Source organism: Ambystoma mexicanum, chromosome 13 (genome assembly GCF_040938575.1).
Source record: "Ambystoma mexicanum isolate Mex_15411 chromosome 13, UKY_AmexF1_1, whole genome shotgun sequence".
Lineage (NCBI taxonomy): Eukaryota > Metazoa > Chordata > Amphibia > Caudata > Ambystomatidae > Ambystoma > Ambystoma mexicanum.
Window position 1 is genome coordinate 641,414,227 of NC_090938.1, and position 25,200 is coordinate 641,439,426.

A 25,200-nucleotide genomic window follows, 5' to 3' on the forward strand; every position below is an offset into this window, starting at 1 on the left:
CAATCTGGAGCCCGAGATTGTCTAAATGCAACAGGAAAGAAAGCACCATAGGTGTGCCACATTGGAATGGATCCACATTCTTATCCTTGCACTAGTTACTGAATTTATTCCAACGACACTGGTACAAGGATTTTGCTGCTGGTCTTCTAGCCGAAAGCAAAATCTCCATCACGTTATCCGGAAGGTCCCAATCTTTGTATCTCAGCCTCTCAGAAACCATGTGTGAAGGCTCAGTGTTTTGACCTCTGGATGGAGAACCCGACCTTCCTCTTGTGAGAGAAGATCCTCTCTCTGTGGAAGACGTATTGGAGGGCAGTCCAGAAGGTACGGGTACCACGTCCCCCTGGCCCAATCCGGAGCAATTAGAATCATGGATTTCCCGAACTTTCTCAACCTTTTGATCATGTGAGGAATGACGGGGACTGGAGGAAATGCGTAAAGGAGTGGAAACACCCAGTCCACTACGAACGTGTCTCCTAGAGCTTCTCTCAGGGGAAATTCCCTTGAGCAATACTGCTCGCACTTCCAGTTGGCACCGGTCACGAACAGATCAATTTGAGCGGTTCCCCAAAGGGTGAAGATCTCTTCAAGGACTTCCTTAGCTAGTTTCCACTCGTGAAAACTAGCTCAGAGCGTCCGCCACCGTATGCTGCTCTCCGGCTAGGTGAACTGCCGACAGAGATATTCCTTCTTGTATTGCTCAGAACCAGAGCTGTATTGCCTCTCTGCACAGTGGCAGTGACCCTACACCTCCTCTCTTGTTAAGGTAGTACATGGCCACTGTGTTGTCCATCATTATCAGGACATTCTTTCCCCGTACAGAAGAAGGCAGGAAGACCTACAGCGCTTTTCTGATTGCCCAGAGCTCCAAAAGGTTGATGTGTAGATTGGACTCCAACGACCGCTGATTGTAAGTTCAGCTCCCGACCCCGTGAGTGAGGCGTCTGTCACAACCTCTGGACTTGGTTGCCAAAAAGTTTCTCCCTTGAGAAAGTTGTCTTTGCAAGCCCACCATAGAAGGTCCTGAGCAACCCTACTCGGGATTTGCAGTTTGTCTGACATATTACCTGAGAATTGGGACCAATGAGTTCTGAGAGCCCTTTGAAGGGATCTCATTCTCAATCGGGCCTCTGGCACTAGAAAAAGGCAGGATGAAATGAGACCAAGCAACCTCAGAAAATCGAAGGCCGGAAGATGCTGGGCATTCTGAAATTGTGCTGCCATATGCTGAATGTGTTGAGCTCTCACCTCGGGAGGCGAGGCTTTCCCTGAGGCAGTATCCAGGACAATGAATTGGAGCCTTTGGAATGGTATATGGGATTTCTTGTCATTGAGGGAGAAACCCAGTCTTTGAAGAGAGTGGCAGGTGATACTGAGATGTTCCTGGACTTGTTCGGGTGAACAAGCCCTGATCAGCCTATCGTCCAGGTAGGGGTAGACGTGAATCCCTCTCTCCCGAGACTTGCTGCCACTACCGCCATCAACTTGGTGAAAACCCTCTGGGCGGAGGTCAGCCCGAATGGCAGAACTCGAAACTGATAATGAGAACCACCAACCGCGAACCTCAGGTACCTCCTGTGCTTGAGATGGATTGGCACATGAAAGTAAGCATCCTGAAGGTCCATTGATTCCAACCAGTCTTTTGAGTTAGAGAGCCTGAAGGATCTGAGAAAGGGTAACCATCTTGGACTTGTCTTTCCTGAGGAACTTGTTCAAGTTCCTTAAGTCCTAGATGCGTCTCAATCCTCTGTCCTTCTTGGGAATGAGAAAGTAGGGGGAATGCCAACTCTTGTTCCTCTCCACTACAGGCACATGTCCTATTGCACCTTTCTCGAGCAGGGTCAAAATTTCCTGCACAAGGAGCGGATCTGGAATTTTGTTCTATTCCGGTGGGTGATCTTGAGGCCTTCCTTGAAAAGGAAGGCAGTAACCTTAGGCTACTGTTTCCAGTGCCCAAGCATCTGAAGTAATGCCCCGCCATACGTTCAGATGCTGAGAAATTCTGCCTCCCACCGGGGTCTTGTGGGTCAAGGGCTCAGAGTGGCTTAGAGGTGGCTGCAATCGAGGCGGAGGGTAAAGTTCCTGCTGCTGGGGTTCAATTAGCACCCCTTCCTCGTCCACCATGAGGGAATCTTCTTTGTCCTCTTTGTCCGGCCTGTCCTCTTCCTCTTCCAATTGAGGAAAAGAAACGAAAAGAACGACCCCTCCAGGAAGATGAGCCTGAATAGGGTTGTTGAGGTTGTCGAACGGAGGCGCTAAGGGATTTAGCTGCCGCCTTGGAGGTCTGCAGCTTCTCCAGACTCTCATCCGTCTTGCTGCCGAACAACCTCAAGCCGTCAAAGGGCATGTTGAAGAGTCTAGCCTGCACATCCGGTGCAAACCCTGACTTCCTCAACCACGCAAATCTGCGTAGTACAATGCTAGCAGCCATGGATCTGCTGATGCTGTTAGCAGTATCCAAACCTGACTGGAGACATTCTCCCATTGCCTCTTTCCATCCTTATAGCCAGGAAGCAGTCTCTTTCTTCGCCTTCCGGGATGTGATCAGCCGCCATGGCAACACAGTCTCACAGGGTATAAGTGAATCTTGAGAGAGTGCAGGTGACATTGGTAGACTTCAAGGCCATGCTGCCGGACGTGAAGATCTTACGCGCCCAGGCATCTACCTTCTTGTCATCTCTATCTGGGGGGATAGAGGGATAAGCAGATTGTCTGGTTGATGTGGCGGCCTGAACTACCAAGCTCTCAGAAGTGGGGTGCTTGGTCAAGTATTCCGGATCGCTGCTCGAATGCCTGTACTTCCTTGCAAAGTTTCTATTCAGAGCCGGTGTAGATTTTCCCAGAGCCTTCCAATTTGCAGTGACCTTCCCCTGAAGGGCTTTGTGGAAGGGCAAAATTGGTTCCTTCTGAGAACCTTGGTCTAGGATGTCAGTCATATCATCATGTTCATACGTAGGGGAAGCTCTGCTCCAACCCATATATTCTCTGACCCTATTCATGAGATTTCTATAGGTGGAATCTGCATGTTCTGAAGGGTCAGGGCTGCCAAATTCCACTTCTGGCGAGGTGACAAGAACACAAGCCGACTGGAGAGAATCATAAAGTTCTCTCATTCTGGACTCTTCATTCCTGAGCTCTTCAGGCGCACTCGGAGTGCCAAATTGTAACCCAAAAGGAGGGGAATCCTCTCCAGAGGGCTGTTCCTCCTCATATTTAGAGGACAGACTTAAAGTCTTTTTTCAGCACAGGCTTGTAAATGTTACCCTGAATGGGCAAAGGCCTCGACAAAGTCGGAGTGGGCGTCGATGGTGTCAAAGACGGATTCAAAAGTGGCGCCGGTTTACTCTGGATCGCCTTTGACTTTGAGATGTTTGACTCCAAAGGAGTCAACAAAGTCGTTGAGTTCGACTATTTGTGTTTCTTCAAAGGCACCGAAGAAGGACTCGGTTACTGAGTCGATACTCTCGACGACTCCTCGCCAGGTCGAGCAGTGTCTTGACGTATTGCCAGCTTCATGCTCGGCTTCGAAGTAGTAGTCTTTGACTTCCCCGAGTCGTCCGAAGGAGCGACCCGGGCATGGCTCTTGCGTGATTCTCTCAAGGGGGTCAAAGCCGCATTCTTGAAAATTTGCATAATTTCAGCTCTAAAAGCAGCCCATTTTCTTGGTGAATCTGATTTTGTGGGGCATCTCATTACCTCAGTAGCGGAATCGGATGAAGAGGGAAACCTATGGCATCTCTTCTTCGCCTTCTTTGAAGACGAAGACTGCCTCGATTGACTCCTCGATCGGGACCTCTTTGGTTTCTTACGCCGGGAGTCTCTAGGCTCACCAGACTTTTTTTCTTTCTTCGAAGAAGACTTCGAAGCCACCCTCCCCACTGCCAGTTTACCTCTGCGTTCTCAGAGCTTTTTCGGTCATAGCTTGACAGGACAAGCAGTCATTGGTACGGTGTCTCCGGAGCCCAGACACCACAGGTAGACGCAATGAGGATCTGTAATGGACATCTTTGACCCACAGTCATAGCATTTTTTTAAACCAGACTTTGGGGTCAAAGGAGTCGATGATGAAGACATTTTCTATGAAGAAAACTGAAGCGCGTCGTTAGTAACTCGAAGCAAAAGCTTTTGGAAAAAAGGAACTGAAGCCAACGGGTGCGGCATGTACTATATATACTGACGATGACGACGCTGGACGGAGGCCCTCAAGGGACATTGACGCCCCCTGCCATGAAAATCGTTTTTCCAAAGCAGCAAAGCTGGTGAGATATACTATCATAAAATGAGCAATGCATGGGAGGACACAATCCATTTGAAGAAGGCCCTCACCATAATAGTCATGGGGGTGGGTTGAGAGAGGCTTGGAGACTGGAGTAAGTGAGTACCAAATTGCCCAGGCACATCACATGGAGATCAGTGAAATGGAGGAGCAACCTGATCAGGCTACTGTACCACCTGCAGGCAGGGAGCTGGCTACCGAATTCCCTGTCCACAGCCTTCAATATCTAAAACCGACCCAATCACTGAACCTTGCATCACCAATGAGGCCCAGTAAGTGCTGAAGAGGGTGATACCGGAGATATACTGCAGGTGTTGATGGTGAAATAAGTCATGCCACATAGCCAGCTTTGTAGGCCTGAGTTCCCACTGAAGAAAGGGAGACACTGGGGGAAGGCATCTGCACCACAGCCCTTCCCCTCCCATATCACACCACTGCAAGGCAAAGTTATGACTGTGCTAATGACAATCGTTCATTCCCCGAAGGGTGTCCAGCAGCAGGTGGTACAAAAAGGTAGGGATCTTGTGGGTACTGTCACAGAGCTGCCAAGGACCAAGAAGCACACAAAGCATTATAGGTTTGAGTTCAAACTTTTATTTAGGGAAATCGTTACAATTTAGGACAATTTAAAGGAAAAATTAATCTTCCCCAAACTTAAATGTGTCAAAATGGTTCTCCTCCTCCATCTTCGTTGGGGCTCTACAGCTCTGGGAGATGCCTAATGTCCTCCCCGAATGGCCCCAGACACTCGCCCTTCCCAGCTTATCAATCGCAAATTTCCTTCTCAGTCTCCTTTACGGTTCAAAATATATTTCCTTACTCCTTTCAGTTCTCTGGGCATTGCAAGCTCTAACGCTTCCCAAACCCTTCTTCTGATGTCAACTAGCTGCAGTCTTTCCTGGGGTCCTGTATCCCAAGACTACTCTAGTGGGTAGTCCTGTTAATAAGCAAGTCAGTGGGAGTAGATGCCACAGAGAGGTGGAGAATGTTCCCTTTAGGGCTGTCCTCTCCAGGGCTCCTCCGGGTTTCTTCCCATGTCACCGTTCTGATCTCATCATATCCTCGCTGGCATTATCACCTCTTCCTCCCTTTTTTATTATAACCCTTTCCCTCTTGATATTACTTCCTCCAGACTATGACAATCTCATTTTGGGGCTACCAACTTTTCCTCCATTATTGATGTTACCACCTCTGGATTACCACTCTCTCCTACTGATGTTATCACTTCCTCCTTCCTTCTTGATGTAGTCACCTCAGGAATACCGCTTTACCCTCCAGTTCCTGCTAGCTATTCATTACTTCTGGATCTTACCACCTCCTCCATGTGTAATTTATTTCAAGTGTATATTTTTAAGTGTAGTTTGTTTACTTTGGATATCTGTGTGAAATAAATGTACCTCCCTACCAGCCCTCCTCCCTCCTTAAATTAAGCCTGACTGCTCTGCCACAGCTACTACCTGTAGATGTCTGGTCTTTCCTTTTGGAGAAAATACTGAAAAACATTAGGTTAGATGGTTTACACAGCCCTCGCCAGAGGATTGTGCAAAATCTTCCCAACAATGATCCAGACAGTAGCTGCTCAGAAAAGATAAACCACACCCATTTCGCACTTATGTGAGGGGATGAAAAGGGTTTGATCAAAACAAGTGATTATATGAGGGATAAACTGCAGCACTGTCCAAGGTGGTTATCCTTGCCAGGAGGGAAACTTCAGGTTGAAGGGTGAGAATAACAGAGCCTGAAAAACTAAACCATGGGGAGGAATACTTGCCGATATGCTCGGTATGGATTCTGGTTTAGGAGGGTGACCCATGGTTACAGTGTGAGACTATCTAGGCCTGACAATACTCCAAGTAGGGGGAAAGAAAAATTTGCTTGTGGGACTGTCAAGAAGTGAGCTAGCACTATATTCCTATAATAAGGAGGATGCTATATCCCTAGCAACTGAGACTGTTAAGGAATATTCGTTGGGGAATCCCAGAGAAAATTAGTAATCCCATAGTTAGCCCCCCCACCCATCCCCCTTGGGACACTTAGCATTGATCCATCCTGACACCTGGACCATAGCAACTGCTAGGACTTCTAGTTTAAGACTCAATAACCTATAGGTATTTAACCCAAACCTTTCCTATTTTGGGAAAAAGGCTAAGAAGGGTGCAAGGCATTTCATCCCAGAGAGAGGGCAATAGAGAGTTTGTGGGAGACCAGCACACCTAATAGTTTAGGAACCCTAACACTTTATAGTTTATCCCGATCTTAACACTGTACGATTTGTTAATCCTTGTTGAACAATATCTTACTTTGTTGTGGAAAGACTCCTCTACCTCACAGAAGTTTATTCCCACCCTGACCTGATAAATATGAAATCTATCTTTATGACCCAAGTGTGTTCTGATGGTCATACGCCACACTACATTGTAATATGCATCCAGCTGAGGCCACTGGACCCATAACAGGAACTGAGGTCAACCACCCAGGCCTCTCTACTGAACCTCCTGTTCCACCGGGGAGTCATTACTCATGCTCAAGGGGCTGGTAGTGGGGAAGTGCCACGCTCTGGTACTCGCTATATAGGTGAACCAGGTTGGAACCTCCAGAATGACGGTAGGTGTTGCAGAGAGTGAGCTCAGTAATGTAGCAGTACTGGGCGCATCTGAGGGTTCTGCGACTCCCTCTCTCTGTCCCTCCTCCGCTCTGGCCCGACTCACTCTGCAGGGCACAGACTTGATGTCTTGATCTCCTCTGACCTCCCCCTCTCCACCCCTCTGACCACTCCTCTCTCCTGGAGCGATCACTCCCTCCTCTCCTCTGATCTCTCCATCTCTTCCCCCTAAGCCAAGCCTACCCCAACACTGCCACCTACATTCTCGGACATCCGGCCCATGAAGCGTGTGTCAGTTGAGGCTTTCGCCGCAACCTTCTCCCCCCGCCTCCACCTCTGGCTGTCTCACATCCTAACACAGCCCTGGTCTCTGCTCTACTCTTCAATTCCTGATACTCTTGATGCTCTTGCCCCTGAGGATCCGTTTGAAGTCCAAAGCCAAGTGCAATTCCTGGTATGACTCCAACCTAGCTACACTTAAACGTAAGTGTAAGGTGGCTGAGAGGAAATGGAGGGCTTCTTGTTCATCCTCTGACAAACTGGCCTGTCGCCTGCTCCAAAGGCAATACCGACTCTGTCCTCACCAAGAAGAGAGTCCACATTCAAGCTTGTGTCTCTGCGGCCTCTAACAACTCAGCCGAACTCTCTTTCAAATCTGCAAGGAGCTGGCCAACCCTACTGCAGTCTCTACACCTCCTGTTGCCTCCCAGGCTCTTTACAATGACCTTGCCTCTCACTTTATCTCACAAAACGCAGGACATCCTGGCCACCCTCTCCAACTCTCCCTCTCCTCTCCCCTCTCCGTCTGTGCTTGCTGACCCTCCTTCAGCCACCCCCACCCTGCTTCTCATCCTTTCCTCTTTTCTCCCCTGATGAGGTCGCTAGACAAGTCTGATCTATGAAAGCTTCATCAAAACAGGTTCGTCCCTGTTCCTCTAAAACCATCAAGGACCACACGGACACCCTCGCTCCGGCCCTTACTGATTTTTGCAACCACCCCTTTGCCTCATGATCCTTCCCCTCTGAAGCACTCCCTTGTGCAGCCTCTTCTCTAGAAACCCACAGTTTATCCTTCTTGTCCGGCTAACTATCGCCCAATTTCCATTACTCCCTTTCTGGGCAAACTACTGGAAAAGTTGGCCATCTCTCAGCTTAACCTTCATTCCAATTCTGTTGGCTGTCTCCATGACCACCAGTCTGGGTTCAGAGCGCCCAGAAGCATGGAAACTGCGCTCCTGAACATCCGTGAAGATCTGCTCTGCAACCTTGACTCCAACATTCCCTCTGTCCTCATCCTCCTCGATCTCTTCTTCTGCCTTTGACACGATCAACCATACCATCCTGCTCAACTGTCTCCATGATAACCTGGGTATCACTGATCAGGCTCTGGCCTGGCTGACCTCTTTCCTCTCTGATCGACCCTCCCAGGTCTAACTTGGGTCCTTCCTGACATCGATCTTCCTCTCTACCTGTGGTGTTCCCCAGGGGTCTACCCTCTCACCCTGGCCACTCTCGCCCTCTGCATTGCCATTTTCTGCTCAAATTTCCAGTGCTATGCTGATAACACTCAACTCATTTTCAGGCTGCCCTCGGCCACCTCCTCTCCCTCTCTCATCTCTGATTGCCTAACTGCCATTCAAGATTGGTGTTCCGCCAATTATCTTTGTCTGAATGCCAGCAACACAGAGACCCTCCTCATCAGCACACCTTCACCATCCTTTCCCCTCACTCTGTTGACGGCCTCCCTTAGCCCTCCTCCCTCCCCCACCTGCGAGGCTAAGAACCTCAGGGTAATTTTTGACTCCACACTTTCCTTCTCCGCCCACATCTCTGATGTGTCTAAAAAGTCAAACTTCCTACTGAACCTCCTCAGAGGTACTCTGCCTTCCCTCTCCTTCCCCCAGAAGCTCATGGTCTCCCAAGCTCTGGTTCGCTCTAGGTTGGACTATTGTAAGAGCCTCTTTCTAAATCTACCTGCCTCTACTCTCCGCCCTCTGCAACTAATCCAGAACAGTACTGCAAGACTTGTCCTTGGCCTCAAGCTCTGGGAGTGTATCTCTCCAGCTCTGAAATCTCTCCCTTGGCTCCCAGTGGATGCAAGGATTACATTCAGAACACTCTGCATTTTCCACAAGGCTTTGTGGGGCCTGGGTCCAAAATACCTTAAGCTATCCCTCCGTAAATACCTCCCCTCTCGAGCTCTTTGCTCCTCTAACTCCCTCGGGGTCAGTCGTTTTTCAAACAAACAAGCTGGGGGTAGATCTCGGTCTTCAGCTGGGGCCTCACTCTGGAACAGCCTCCCCGCCACTCTAAAACCTGAGGAGAACCATCTCTGGTTCCGGAAGCACCTCAAGACCTTCCTCTTTGCTTCTGCCGTTGCTCCTCCTCTCCCCGATTCCCCCCCCCGTCCATCTCTCCCCTGCTGATCTGTTCTCTCTTGGCACCATGCACCTGCCCAACCTCTGTCCTCTGGGCCCAGGTACCTGCTCACTCTCCAGCACTGCCACCGGGCCACCCCTTGCACTGGGGTCAGTATCTGTACCCATACAGCCCCCCTCCCTTTTTTCTTCCTGCACTTATCAGACCTACCCTGTATGCTGCCTCAAACCTAGCACTTGCCAATTTCTGGCTGCACTACCACGGTTTGTTGCCTTTATTATTTATTTAATATTATTTATCTGTTTCTCATTTGCTCCTCATTCTCCACTTCTCCCCCCCTTCCATGAACTTTTACCCTCCCCCTCTGCCATGCACTTGAGCGTTCTCAATGTCACTGGGCCTAGTTAGATAGTTGTTTTGTTTTCCCTTGTTCCCCCTCCCTTGCCTTGACGCACTCTGAAACACTTGTGTACGATTGTGATAGAAATAAAATATAAATATCAATATCAAAAAGTCTCAGCCTAGTGGGACTTCTCCCCATGTACCTATCCCACTACTTTGCCATTTGGTTGTGGCCCCATCAACCTCACACTGGACACTGGCCAACCTAAAGTGTTATTTGAGGGATATGGCCCTTGCATGATGAGGGAGCCTGAAGAAGGCACTGAACATTTGCAAAAAGAAATTGCCCAAGGGCATATTGACCTACCAGAAAGGTTTATGGGGCACCACATTTTTGAAAAGGTCCTTCACCACTACTATGTAAACCTAAATGGTAGAATGGCTGAGACTTGATGAAGTAGAGAATGACAGGTTCCAGCTGCCTATACATTCTGCAGAAGTACAGGGTGATAGGGTCCAACTGTATATTATTATAGACGCTCTGGGGTCTCTAATACACAAGTACCCAGGGCAGAGTGTGGAGTAATAGTTGTTTTGCAGCTGATGAGCAATTACCTGGAAGAGCATCAGCAAATGCCAGGATGAATCCTTGGACTACACGAAGGAAACAGTGGGGCTCATTTTCAACCTCCCCAGAGTGTGAATCAAGAAGCAAAGGTCAGGCATATAGGTGTTATGCCTGTCTGAACACCCCCATTCATGCACCGGGCATTTCCCTAGTTTTTGCAGGTGGGAGGTGGAAAGGGAGTTCTGTTTCTGCCTCAGTTTTAACCTGCGTCTTCAAAAACAACTTTGCTTTACGCCAGCATGAGATTTTCATGCTAGCGTAAAACTAATGATTTCCCATGTAATTCACTTGCTTTTTACACAAGCAAAAAGCAGGCGGATTACATAGGCAATCGTTGTAAACAATGTCTGCCATGTATACATGCCATGTATTTAGTCATTTTGCTTTGCGGTGTGCAAACGAGAGGTGTAAAGACGCTTCAGCTGTCACTTTACATCACCCTTTTGCACTCTGCTGCGCAAATGACAAAAATTGCCTTCAAGGGTCCCTCCCCCTCCCAATTTACTCTAATTATTAAAATGAGATCCATTGTTTTTCCTGGTATTGCAAGTATCTGCTGATAACCATATTGTATTTAGCATTAGTTTCCCTCTTAAATCAAGGTGGTTATATATAAGTAATCTTTTGGCAGCAGAAACAGCCTTTGTTTTGTCTCTCTTTTGGGAAATTGCTCAAACAACTAGTGTCATCTAGCAGACAATAGATCTGACCAATAAAGTGAACGCTTGGTGAGGGTCAAGTGGTAACAACCATACTAGTGCATACAATGGGAATATGAGCTACTGACCACATGATGGTAGGGAGGGTGACGGATAAAACTCTAGGGACGAAGTCCTAGTCTGGTTAAGCAAATACAGGTGGGGAAAATGCCAGAGTGGCAGATACCGAGAAAAAAAAAAGACCCCACAGCATACAGTATTCAGTGGTCATAAATAATTCAGACAAGAGGGTTGGGCATGCAGGTGGCAAAGGGGCCTGGCATGTGAGCTCACTTTAAAAAAACATGTTTTAATTGCCACTAATTGGTGCTATTTCCACATGTTGTATGGGAGTAAGTTGGGTGGTAGCTTGTGGCTGCTGATCTTTACCTGCTTTTGAGCAGAGATCTTTCCAATTTCCTCTTTGGCACACAGAAGCTCGACCTCGACAGCTCTCAACTGAGAGGTAGGGACTAGATCTTCTCTCTGATTTCGCAGGTCTATGTTCTGGTTCTGCAGACCTTTGTTGAGGCTTTGCAGATCTGCATTTTGTACCTGCAGGTCTGCATTCTGGCTCTGCAGAGCCACATTCTGGCTCTGTAGGGCCACCTTCTCATTCTCCAGCAACGTCACAGTTTCCTGGAATAAGACACAAAATTTCGATCAACAAGATACATGAGTTCAGGTCCCAGCATAAACATCCAGTTGAATGTAATAATTGTATTTATTTGTTAACACACTTTGCAAGGTGCACACAGCAAGCTATTTCACATCTATGTTTAAACTGAGAAGATCAAACACACAATGCAATTGAAAGACATTAATTGAACATAGCAGCCTTAGAGGCTTTTCTGAAGATCAATATATAAGAGAAGGTCAGATCTCTAAGGGGTGCCAATTCCTAGCTTTCAATGCCTTGGTAGAGAACGATCAGCCCATAGCGAGACAATCTAGCATGAGCACTGCTGGAAGGCAGAGATTTGTGCATCTTAGAAAATTGTGCAGTTGTATCAGACACATTTGTTTTGAAGTCAATACTGTGCTTTGCCTAAAAGACATTTATACATGGTAGCATACATTGCTTTCTTCGTTCCAGTTCTAGTTAACGGAATTGGAGGCAATTTTTATTTTATTTTCCTGATGGCAGTACAGAGCGAATGAATGCCAAAACATGCTTTTCATGTTGATCTCTGAAAGTTATGACATCTGCTGTTTTGCAGTAAAAATATTTTATTCAACGTTTTAGAGACAGAGGGCCTCATTAGAAGTATGGTGGAAAGGTAACAACGGTGCCGGTAACGCTACCTGCACCGTTGCTACCGTACCGCCATACTACGAGCTGTGCTTGCGGGTGCCTGTCACCCCGCCAGGTCTGACCTGACGGGCAGAGCGGCATCCGCAAGCACTGCAAGTTGGATGCACTGACACTGTTGTAAACAGTGCCGGTGCATCCGACGTCCCCATTCCCATGGAGCTCAAATGGGAATGGGGATGGACCGGTTCCGGCACCCGCGAAAGGGCAATTACTGGGTCTGGCGGGGCCGAAATACCCCGGTAATTGCCCATTCGCAGGTGCCAGACCCGGTTGCGAGTTTGGAGGTAGCCTTGCTGGTTTTACCGGCAAGGCTACCTCCAACCTCGTAATGAGGCCCAGTAACTTAGATATTGAGCGCAAAACAAAATGTGGCTTATTTTCCTCTGGGGTGTAACGCAAATGAAACGTGTAAAAGCCCTGAGTAAGGTTCTTACACTTTTCATTTAAGTTACAACCCATTTTCATACATTTGTATGGCGGTGGGGATGGGCAGATCTTAATTTGCGATTCCGTCTCCCCCTTGCTCTCCTCCATACAAATACCCCAGCATTTGCACCAACAAGCATTTTCATGCTGGCACAAATGCTGTAGATTCCTGTGAAAACTGCTTGCTTTTTACACCAACAAAAAGCCAGTGGATGACACAGGAATCCAATGTAAATGCTGCCTACCATATGTATATGGCAGGCAGTGTTTATTCCTTTTGCACATCGGAGTGAAAAATGGTGGCGAACAGGTGCGCATGCAACCATTTTACAGTCCTCTTTTGCGCTCAGATGCACAAATGAGGACAATTATGGGGCAGAGACCCGTTTACACAAACATAAAAGTGTAAATGTAACAGGGCCCCACCGCCTAATTACGGTGACCTCGGATATAAGCCCCAAAGTCACTGCTGCATTGAGACATTAAAGAATACTGTGCTCATTTTAACATCCTCTCTGTCCCTTCCCTCCTTCTCCCTCACTGCCTAACAGCAGCTAGGTATGGATCTGAACTGTGTGGACACGTTAAAATTGCCGATTTGTCAACCTGTGAAAACAAGTTTCTAAAGAAACTATTGCTTTTACCTGCGTTTGCCCCCCCCGGCCCTGTTTTACCTAGAACTTGACAATACTAGGATACTGGCTCAGACCCCTTTCAAACCAATATTGTTCTGGGCAAGGGTCTGGAATGGAGATGGATTAGAGACATATAGGAACGCCCAGTCACATGTCCTGAGCCTCGGAGTGGGGGTGGGAGGGGGACTTAAAGTGGTTTGCACATGTAAAGGCTTGTCTTTTCCACCTCGATACGCCTGAGCTGTGGAATAATCCCCTGGTGTCTCAGGTATGGTACCTGAACACCTTGAAGCGCAAGGCAAAAAGGTTAATGTATGAAAACCTCATAGCTGATGCCACGAAGTGGAAATGAATACCTTGAATCCACTGTAGAACTGGGGTTCAAGGTTTATTTGAATACCATCTTCCCAATAAAGGGAAAGGTCTTTTTATGTCCGATTCAAGCTTGAGTTTTTGCCAATAGCTTGCATGACCAAAGGGCAGCAGGGGGCACAATCGGACCTCTGCCCAATGTGTGGATCCCAAAGAGAAAATATTGTGATTTTTTTATTAATCTGCACTAAAACCCATCGTATAAGAAGCATGTACCTGCAAACTATTCTGAACAATGCAGGTATTTGTCATGTACCTAAGAAAATGCTCGCTCTCTCATGTGGTTTTTCGTAACTGCACATTTGCATTTGCTCTCCTCAGTCACCATTATGACAAAAACCACTGGTTGATCATCTGTGTACTAATATAACTGTCACTGTGTAGGCAATGCTTTTACTCTTAAACTTGAAACTTCCACCTTAATCAACTTAGAACAAATGTATGCCCAGTACGCAGGCAAAATCCAGAGAGCTATGTATGACATGCTGATGATTTGCACTCACTGGCCTGTAATTTATAAGATGTTTTTAGTGTGTTGAGATAATTGTGCATTTTATATTGAATTCATCGCTAATTTGTAGCGATGCTTTTATTTTGATGTTGACTGTTTATTGAAACTTAAAGTCCAAATTCCGGATAAAAGTATGTTTGACTGACTGAAAAAGTATATTCAACCCCTTGTCTTTTACAAATTGAATGGTGACTGGTTCCCGCCCCCCACCCCCTGGTATGTCTCTCAGAGGGCTTGTCGCCCTGGGTGTACAGTGTAAGCCTGCAAGCAATCATGTTTCGTTATCACAGTTTCATTTACAACATATCAATGCCCTACCTAGGGGGTTTTGCTCATCCTGCCTTGCGATCATGCTAATCCGGCCATGGGGCTTTGCTGTGGTGCCCCCCGCCTTGGTGTCTGGTCTGGCTCGCCCTGCCTTGGGGTCTGGTCTGGCTTGGGGTTTTATCCCTTTTATCCCACCTTGGGGTCTTCTCTCGAACACCCCACCTTGTGGTTTTATCTCTTTCACCTTGCCTAGGGGAACTTGTTTGGCCGTGCGTCCTCTCTCCTACTTTCCTGGAGAACCGCGTACCTTCGCTCTTGTTGCAGTGCTCTTCAGGAGGGCCGAGGAGGACATCCCACTCAGCAGCGCTTCTTCACCTCTTTCTTAATGGTCCTGCTTTGGCTATCTGGTTTCAGGGTTTTAGGTCACTGCTCCCCTTGGCCAGGCAGTCCCGCCTTGTGCTCCGGTCAGGGCTGCCCAAGTTTCGCAATCTCGACCATGGTCTGCATCTCACACTCTGCTGGCTCTCCCATGTCTCCCAGGAGGATGGTCTCCTCCTCTTCCAGCTCTGAAGAGGTCTCTCTCCTCCTCTTCCTTGAGAGCTTGGTGCTTCATCTTCCCGTTGGCACAAGGGTGGGCCTTCCCACTGTGCTTTCACTCCTGGTGAGCTGTGCTCCCCCAAAGGGTCAGCAACTATGCTAGTCATCCTTAAAGAATGTTTCCAGTCATCATATACGTTAACTACCATAGCCGATAAAGGGTCTGTAATAAAAGGAGGATAATGTGTGGGGGGGTAACCCCCAGTGAGATCCTGCTTACCCTGTCCCTTTGGGTCCCTGACCCTGTACCCTGTCCCTTTGGTGGTGTTAAGCTTAACAGGCTCACCCCCCTAGTCCTAAAAGGGGAGGCTCCCAATTGGGGAGAGGGTACAAATTCCCTGGATTGTCAAAGATGTTACAGAAAAAATGACCTTCTCATATTAGGTTAGCTAGTGAATGGCAACTTGCCTATCCGTTAGGCCTAATCTGATAATATTACGGATCTGGTACATGTAACGGATCCCATCAATGCAGCCATTTTGTCACATTTTTTATGGGGGCAAGCCCCATTTCCCCCTTCTACACCCGTAGCCTTCCCCAAACCCCACACCCACCCCCCCCAACTACCTGTAAAATGCTGCAACAAAATTGGGTGAAACAGCCACTGCGAGTTGGGCAGGTACACATATTACAGCCTGCTGCTGTATTCTACACCAAAGTCTTTATTATTATCATCGAAGACCTGATTCTAACTCAACTAAACATAAGAGGTCAGACTCATTTGACTATGGGTTTTCAATCCAAGACTAGCAACCAGTCATTTTTGTGAAGCCAGATAATGATGCATAGGGGGCACCCGTCACATCATCTTCAATCAGCTTCCATATTTTCAATGGAAATTGATTATTCAAAATCATTCAGAACGGCCTTCCCGTATGGGCTCTATGCTGATACTGGGCTGTATTAGATATATTATGGATAATTAGCTTCTGAACAGAAGACATAACACCTCTCTGCAGTTGTCTGAGTGCACTGAGCGGAACTGCTACTGGTAATGCTTGGAAGAGATAAAAAAGACATAGCAGGATAATCACCGTGACTATTTCCATCCTATGAAACTACAAGAATGTCCGGTTTCGTCATGCGTAGAGGTCTTCCTTGATTTTGGCTATGAAAGGTATGTAGTTTTTCTATGTGTTTTGCCTTCAGGTTTATAGCCAGATATTCAATTTTAAATGACACCCAGAGAAAAGGGGATGCTTTCTTCGGCAGGATATTTGTTGAGGTTTAATGCCTTGCTCTTATCAAGGTTAATTTTAAATCTTGACACCGATTTCAATTCGCTGGGAAAGGGCAAAAGAGAATACTAGCCACAAAAAAACGCCAATTTATGGGAAGCACTTCCATATTCGTTGCAATGAATATTTATTTCACACCTAATTTTTGCAACCAGTGGCTCAACTGTTGGAGCGATAAGAAGCAGGTACAAGGATAACCCTTGTATCGTGCCACATGGGAGCAACTAATAATCCAAGCTAAACCCATTCATTGATACTTCAAAGCTAGGGCCAATATTTGAGGCAAAACCCCAAGTGATATAGTCCTCTCCCAGACCAAACCTAGTAGAGCAGCTGGCCAATGTGTTTTATGCACAATGTTAAAGAATTTCCTGGTGTTGTCTGAAGCCTGCCTTCCCGTTATAAAACCCGACTGTTCCACAAATAATAGAATGGTTGAGTTGATATCCAGCAGTAGGAACTGTAATGCTTGAGCTGGTTTCAGCAAGGATTTGTTGAAGTTGACAAACAATTCCAAACGGTCACTGCCCACTGACCATTTAGCTAAGACTTGTCTTGAGGGGATTTTTATTAACTAGTTGTCCAGGTACAGTTACACCCCATTTTCTCCCCTCTGCAGGTGCATCGCTACCTGTGCCAGGTATTTTGTAAAGATTCTCAGTGCTGATTTGAGTATGAAGGGTAGAAAATGGAACTGATAATGCTGTCCACCCACGGTGAACTTGAGCTAACGCCTTTGGGCCAGATGAATCTGATTGAGTAAGCAGGCATACGCCAGGTCTATCACTGCCAGGTAGTTCCCCCTCCTGCACCCATAAAATCACTGAGAAACCAGAGGGTATCTCACCCGTTAGTCCCCGGGGATCTTTCTCTCAGGTGGGCAGGGCACAGCCATCACCTTTGGATCCAAACCCTGGGGGTGGACCAGTGCGGGAGGATCACCTGGGTGAGGGGTCTTCGAGGAGTATGGGTGAGATAGCCAATGGTGGGACACAGTATTCCCCCATCCAATTTTGTAGGATTTTCCGAAGTCCCAACTCCCCTATCGCCCCCTTGTTACACAAACACTGAGCCATGGAAGAGAGTGACAGAGTAACCAGACTGTTAAGGTGAGTATCACGAGCATGCAGCGTACCTGTTGGTTTGGTTGAAGACCTTGAAGTTGCAGCCAGACTGACTGGGAACAAAAGGCGGAGGAAAAAGACAAAGTTTGAGCCTCCCAATTGATGACTGGATTGTGACGTTGAAGCCAAGGTAATCCCAAAACCACTTTATACGTAGGAGACTTGATCACATCCAAGGCAATACTCTCTTTGTGTTTAGCAATCCGAAGTGACAATCCGACTGTGTGCAAACGGATGGGTCCGGAAGACAAAGGAGTCCCATCAATGACCTCTACCGGCAAGGCTGTGTGTCGGGAAAGAAGCGGTATCTTGTTGATAGTAGCAAATGCTTCATCGATGTAATTACCTGAAGCTCCACTATCCAACAACCCGTAGACTTCTAGAAGCTTGTCAGACAATTGTAACTGAATCTTCAAGGTCATTAGGATGGCTGGTTGCATAGGGTAGAGCACAGAACAAGAGGTAGAAAGGTCGGAGAAAGAAGATGGACCTGTTGTTGCCTTTCCTTTCCACAACAGGTCTTCTAGTTTTCCGTCTTCTTCTTTTGAGGACGTAAAGGACATGAACCCAGAAAATGCCCAGCAGCCCCACAATATAGGCACAGACGCAAAGTTCTCCTTTTCTTCTCCTCTTCCGATAATGGACCCCTCAAGGCTCCTAATTGCATAGGCTCAGTTCCAGGATCTGTGGAACCAAACGATCCGGTAGGAGCACTGGTCATTCTAGGGCTGAACCGTTCCAATCGACGTCTTTCTGCCCTTCTTTCTGGTAGTCGTTGATCAATCCGAAGCACCTGTTCAATAAGACGTTGAAGGGTCTCTGGCTCGGGAATGTGCAACAACTCCTCTTTATACTCCTCTCTCAGGCCCCGGCGAAACAAAGTTTTCTGGGTAATTTCTGGCCATTGCGAGTCGGTTGCCAATTGGCGGAAACGACTTATGTATGATATTATATCAGCGTTTCCCTGTTTTATGTCCAACAACTGGTTCTGAGCTGCCAAGGCCACGTTGGGCGTTTGAAAGACCTCCAGGAAAGCCTTCTCAAAGGCTACAAAATCGTTCAATATGGGACTATTGGTAGCCACCAAAGGTGTTGCCCAGGCGAGGGCGTTTCCAGTTAAATTACCCAAGATGTATCCTATCTTGGCCCTGTCGTTATTGAAATGAGTTGATCTAAAAAAGAAATGAATGCGACAGTGATTGCAGAATTCCGCCACTCGCCGTGGATCCCCTTCAAACTTAATTGGAGTGGTATGGGCTAATGTACCCTCGGCTTGTGAGGCACTCATAGCACCCTGCGTTACCATATGGCGTAATGCTTGGTTCTGCCGGTGTAACGCAGTCATTTCTGCTCTAAGGGCTCGTAACTCATTTCGTAATTCTTGATCATCCTCCATCTCCAAGTCAGAAGGAAGGCGTCTCAATCTGTTAAGGTGAGTATCACGAGCATGCAGGTTACCTGTTGGTTTGGTTGAAGACCTTGAAGTTGCAGCCAGACTGACTGTTGTTTCCAGATGAGCGTATGACATGGGGTACCAGCCTTTCCTCCACCCAAAATGGGTACTGGGTGGAAGATGGACCGACTCCCAACGTCACAGTTCATTCTCTCCTATTTTTCTAGACGTCGGGACAGTGCAAGCACTGGCAGGAGAGGCGTAAGGCTGTAGTTCTCCACTTGAAGATGATCACCAGGACAAGTAGTGTTGGAGAAACAAGTCCATGCAGTAAATGAACAGATGCAAAGAGAGACTGGAGATCCAATACAGGCGAGGAGATAGCAGATGCAGGCTGACGGGCGCTGAAATGGCTGGTGCTGGCAGTAGGAAGGGGATGGTTGATGCAGGCAACTGGCGAGGAGAAGACTGATGCAGGCAGCAGACGAGAGGATGGTTGGTGCAGGCAACAGAAGGCAGACCAGACTGAGGCACCCCACTAGGGTCCAGGAGGTAATAGTACTGCACAGAGAAAGTGAGGCAGGCAGGAGGATATGGAACTAATCCAGGCAATAGGAACTGGCCACAGACAGGAAGGAACCACTAAGGGGACCAAAACAGGCCAAGGGAAGCCAACCCAGGAACAGAAGAACCAACTGACAGGGAGGCAGGCAGGCCGAGAGGAAGACCTCCAGGGGAAAAGGAGAAGACCAGGAAGGGACTGAAGGAGCAAGGCAGCGAGCAGGAGAGCAGGAGCAGAGTCACAGGACCGGGAATAGGACAAGGCTCGGAGGACCGAGCGGAGCGAGCAAAACGATCAGGAACAAACCGCGTTGAGACGCGGCTCGCGCCTGATCAACGTTCCTCTTTATGGGCCGCCAGCACCCGAGAGGCTTGAGACGCAAGCCGTCTCGTTGCCGGGCGCTGGCGGGCCTGAAACGAGGCTTGGAAGGCAAGCCTTCAAAGTGTCAAGGGCCCATTCTACTGCGCATGCGCGGAGACGCAAACGCGTTCGTCCGCGCATGCGCAGAGGCATGTCAACACGGACCCCAGGCACCCTCCGGGCGGCGGATCCCCAGACGCGAAAGCGTGGGTAGATCCGCCAGGAGGGAACAAGGGGAGCAGGAACAGAAAACCCTGGTCTCCCGGTAAGTGGTGTGACACAGACTAACTCTCTCACATCGTACTGGGCATGTCCCATTAATCGGGTCAGGCAAAGTCAGGCACTTTACCCTAAGTGCATACACCTGATACCAATTAGCTCTCCTCATACGAATAAAAGGCAACATCTAAAGACACATTTTGAGCAAGGCGGAACACGAAAACGAGCATAACTTCCGGGACGAAGGCACACCTACTGGAGCAGAGCAACAGACCAGGGACGAGAGTGGTGGGCCGAAAACCCCAAGGCTTCCCTATTGTAGGTCATTGCCTCTGACAGGCCGTGAAAGACGCGTGGGGAAGGCCAGATCACACAAGTGAAGATTGCATTGTGTTTCAAGGATGCCAGCGAGCCTCCTGGGTGAACAGCAGAGTTGGGGAGGCGAGGTCAAGCCTGTGGTACTAACCTGGACACGAAAATCGGAAAGTGCAAAACAAGAAATGAGCGCACATAGCCGGTGAATTGGCAAGTGACCTGAGAGACGTTAAAGTGAATGAAGTAGCAACATCATATCACAAGTGAAGGCTGCACACGTGTGGATGAAACGTGAAGAAAGGCAGACCTGTGAATGAACTTTGAATCGAAGTGATCCTGCAGTGGTCTTTAAAGAAAGCCACGCACATTCGAAAGAATTCGACTTCCGTTAGTGGTCCGAGTCCGATTGTTATGTTATGTTATGTTAATTGCACTTATAAGGTGCCAAAGCCCTTGGGCATCCAGGCGCCGAAAGATAGAGGTAGAAGACTGGCTAGGCTGGTATTAATCTAATTAAACAGTATGGTCTTTAACTGTTTACGGAAAGCAAGAAGGTTCTCTGTCGTGCGCATCTGAGTCGGAAGAGAGTTCCAAGCTTGCGCGCCTCGGACACAAAAGGCCCGACCTAATCCACGGGACCTTTTTATCCGGGGCAAAACTAACAGAGATCCAGCTGAAGAGCGTAAACTTCTTGTAGGTTGATAGACATTGATTTTCTCCTTCAAATATGCGGGAGCATTTCCAAAAAGACATTTGTGACACATGGTAAGTATTTTGAATTGGATCTGAGCTGCCACTGGAAGCCAGTGAAGTTTTCTCCTGGCTGCACTGGTGTGTTGCAAACTTTTCATCTGAAAGATGATTCTGACGGCTGTGTTTTGTATCTTCTGCAGCTGTTGATGTCAGTTTTATTAGCTCACCCCAGCAGTGCGTTGCAATAGTCTACGCGAGGCAATATTACTGAGGGAGACCCGATATATATTAAGCTTGGAGACGGGAGCCCCCTTGCAACTTTGTGTGAACTGTATTGTGAGAGGTCCGAGTCCGGCAGAGGGGGACCCATGAGAACATTTTGGTTGAAACATTATTTTGAAAGCCAGAGATAGGAACTTTAAACGTGGAAGGTCAGGTAGGCCTCCATGCACGGTTGTGAACTGTGTACTGTGTTGGAAGCTGAGCCATTGAGTGTCATCCTGCCTACAAGGATTGTCTTGCCTTGTAGGGCCTAATGGGGGTGGGGGGAGAGCTGGTTCAGCCACATTATCATTTGAACACTGACTTTTCCTTTTGCATACATTTTCTCCTTTTTACAATTTTTGTAAAAGAGATACGGCAGGCATTAGGATTTTGTTAATATTGGCCATTTTGATTTGACAGACTCCATTAGGACTGTTTTGTTTATTGTTTGCTGATCGAGACTACTCCCATCTTAGTTATAGGGCAGAAGAGGAGTTTCTCTATCCCCAACATTATCAATAAAGATTTTACAAATTATATCAATTGTGTAAGTGTCAATATTTGTGATATCGTGCTTTTCCTACATCACCTATTGCAATTTGGTTACCTTGAAGGTGAATCACCGGATACATTTGTTGAGGCGGTGCAGATCTACAATCAGGTAGCATTCCCTGTTCTTTTCTTGCACCAAAAGAAAGAAGGGATAGAATCTTCCCTTTTTCATGTCTTGGCACTTCCTCTATGGCTCAGTTTTGAAGAAGCTTGAGCACTTCCTTTTGAATTTGCTGCAACTGGTGTCGGTTTACCACCGACTGAGGAGACTGAGGGAGCTTCTGGCAAACTCCACGTTGTGTCTCGTAGTTTGTTTGTTTATTTATTTATAATGCGCGCCTCACCCAAGGGTATCTGGGCGCAGTACAAGATGATGCAGTTTCTTAGATAAACTATTTTGCTTTTATTGTCATTATGTGTAACTAACAAATGTACATGTGCAGTTTCATAATTATTCATGGTTACAAGAAAGCAGTGTAAGAAATATAACATAAATACACAGAATACAGAGTATATAACATATGTACAGGGGCAAGCAGTTGCGCTTAGTGAGGGTCATCATTCGTAATAAATCACTTCTTCATGTTGTTTCTGAAACTATGGAGGGATTGATTTGTTCTGAAATTGGAGGGGAGAGAGTTCCAAAGTTGGGCAGCCAGGACCGGAAGCTGTTGCCACCTACTTTTTTGAGTTTATATCTGGGAACTTGTAAGCATTCGGAGTTGGCTGATCTGGTAACTCGGGCATATTGTTTCACAGCAAATTTGTCTGAAAGATATTGAGGGGCTGAGCTATTAAAGCATTTGTATGTTAGGGATGCAGTTTTGAGTTGAATTCTTTCTTTAATGTAGAGTCAGTTATGGTCCCTTCTAATGGCGGAGATGTGTTGTCTGCAAGGAATGTTCAGAGCTGTCCTGAGAGCATTATTCTGCAGGATCTGCAGTTTCTTAGTGATGTATTTGTTAGCCCCGAGATATAGTCTGTTGCAGTAATCAATTTTAGATAAGACGAGGACTCTGGCCAGAGTGATGCAACTTTTCGTGGAGAGGAAGGGTTTACAGGCTTGAATGAGCTTGCAGGTGTAAGCATGTAAGCACTTGCCTAAGCTGTAGCGCTGACCTGTTTTCTCATGTTTAGGGAGGAATCTAGATAGAAACCCAATGTTTTTACTTGGCGACTTTAATGATGTTGCCATCGATATTAAATGATCGGTATTTGTCACCTAGTTTGGAGATGTTAATGGGAGTGGCTAGGAGAAGGAGTTCTGTTTTTTCATCATTCAGGCAGAGACCATGTGTGGCCATCCATGCCTGAATGATAAGGTAGATTCTGTTAATCAGGGCTAGGTCCTTGGCATAGTCACCTGTTAGTGGGATCAGGATCTGGGTGTCATCAGCATAGTTTGTGTAGGTGACACCCACATGATCCAGGTCATCAAACAATGGTTTGGTAAATGCATTATACATGGTAGGTGATACACACGATCCTTGTGGGACTCCACATATAATAGGGATTGGGGATGCAGCCGCTGATGCCGAGAACACCCTCATCGACCTGTTGCTTAGAAATGACTTCATCCAAGCTGTAGCTTCTGGTGAGAATTGCGGTGTTGTGGAGAGGTGATTGCATAGGATCTTATTGTCAACCAGGTCAAAGGCCGCCAATAGATCCAGCAGAAGCAGAAGGGCAAAATTATTTTTATCTTTGAGTTTGTCTATTTGCATTTTTAGGTCAATCAAGGCTGTTTCAGTGCCATGTTGTGGCCTGAAGCCTGATGGACGGAGACCCAGTAGTTTGTTGGACTCCAGGAAGTTTTGTATTTGATTGTAGGCAGCTTTGTCTATAATCTTCAACAGGAATGGGACGGTTATAGGTGAAAGTTTCGATTGCATAGGATCGAATGCCAAAAGGGTCGAATCAAAAGGACCTAAAACTAAAGGGTCGAATTTTTAAAAACATTTTTGTTTATTTTTTTTGGGGGGTTCATTGCCCAAACCCCCTTTTTTGTGGTAAACCCACTTTTTTCTTTTTTTTCAAAAATGGAAACCCCGAAAAATATATATTTTTAAAAAAAAATTCGACCCTTTGGTTTTAGGTCAAATTGAGTCGACTCTTTGGCATTCAATCCTTTTGTATTAGGTACTTTAACTGGACACTGAATTGGACTGTGGTATTAGGTCTAAAGATAATGGGTATATTGGGGTTGAGAGATTTTTTTTTTTAGGAGCGGCAGCACCCATGAGTTCTTCAGGTTGGTTGGTACAGTACAGGTGTGGAAGGAGGCATTAATAAGTGGTGTAATAAAGGAGCGAGGATGTTCGCTGCATCCTTAATGACAGCGAATGGGAAGGAATCTCCCTGGCAGTTTGATGGTTTGAGGGAAGCTATAATTTTTAGCACCTCTTGGGGTGATTCTGGAGCAAATTTAAATCGTTGCGCTGAGGTAGAGATATTGGGACATTGTTTTTGGATGATGTCTTGAGGTGGCAAGGTAGGTTTTTGCCGATGATTTTCTTTTGGAGCTATGTAATTTTATTGGCCAGTGCCTCCTGGGTTTAGGTACAGCAGGTTTGGTCCTTGACCCAAAGATCTGTAGGGGGGGTGGTGATTACAGCCAACACCCGCCTGTGCTAAGTGAGGGCATGGTAATGTATCTTGTACCCTTGTATCGGACTTCCCACCAGGGTGCTCTCAGGGAGGAGGATCCAAAGTGAGTCGAGCTTATTTTGACATATGGGGTTTGGATTGGCCTGATTTTATTGGTATCTGGAAGTGGATTGGTGGTATCCCGACGAGGCATTGTGCATGTTCGTGGAACGATGAGATGAGAGATGTATCCACTCTATGTCTGTTCCTCTTGTCTGAAATTATTAAAAGGGCCTTCTGTCCCACTTCGGCCTTCACTGTATCTGTGTCTAATAGCATTTCTTTGAGCTGGTCATTAATCATTTTTACCAAAAGCATTTTGCCTATCAAATGGCATATCTAGTATTTGTGACTGGACTTCCAGGCATCCATTAGGGCATTCAGGCAAACCTGTAGTCTAAGGACTGCCCCATGTGCTACTTACGTGAACCCTAAATCAACGCTGTAGACTGCTTTGTCAATGGCATGGTACAGTGTAACTTCACCCTCCTTAAGAAAGGCCCTGGTTCATCTTTTAGGTCAGCTGGCAGAAGTTGAAAATATTTGTTAATTTCATGCAGAGTTCACCGTTATACTGAGTTGTCATTGGTAATGTGTTCGCTGTTCTGTGCCATGAATGCTGATGGTGATACTTTCTGTTCAATGGCCTCCAATTTCTTACCCTCTTTGATAGGAAAGTGGTCTGGATTGTGCAGTCTGCATCGTACTGTGACCCTAATCATAGAATCTGGCTTGGTATTCCCTCTCGGACAGAGCAGGGTGATGTCCAATGCTTTATACCTCTTC

The 25,200-nt window shown here is 47.0% G+C and overlaps 1 protein-coding gene across 8 annotated transcripts in view; it reads right to left on the reverse strand.

Annotated features, from left to right (window-relative positions):
• The window catches only part of CALCOCO2 (calcium binding and coiled-coil domain 2), a 746,974-nt gene that overhangs the window by 594,207 nt on the left and 127,567 nt on the right, over positions 1–25,200 (reverse strand). For all 8 annotated transcript variants that reach the window (XM_069634588.1, XM_069634584.1, XM_069634582.1 and 5 more), the window contains exon 6: positions 11,316–11,564. In XM_069634588.1, coding sequence (XP_069490689.1) covers positions 11,316–11,564 — 249 coding nt within the window. The remainder of the gene's footprint in view (positions 1–11,315; positions 11,565–25,200) is intronic.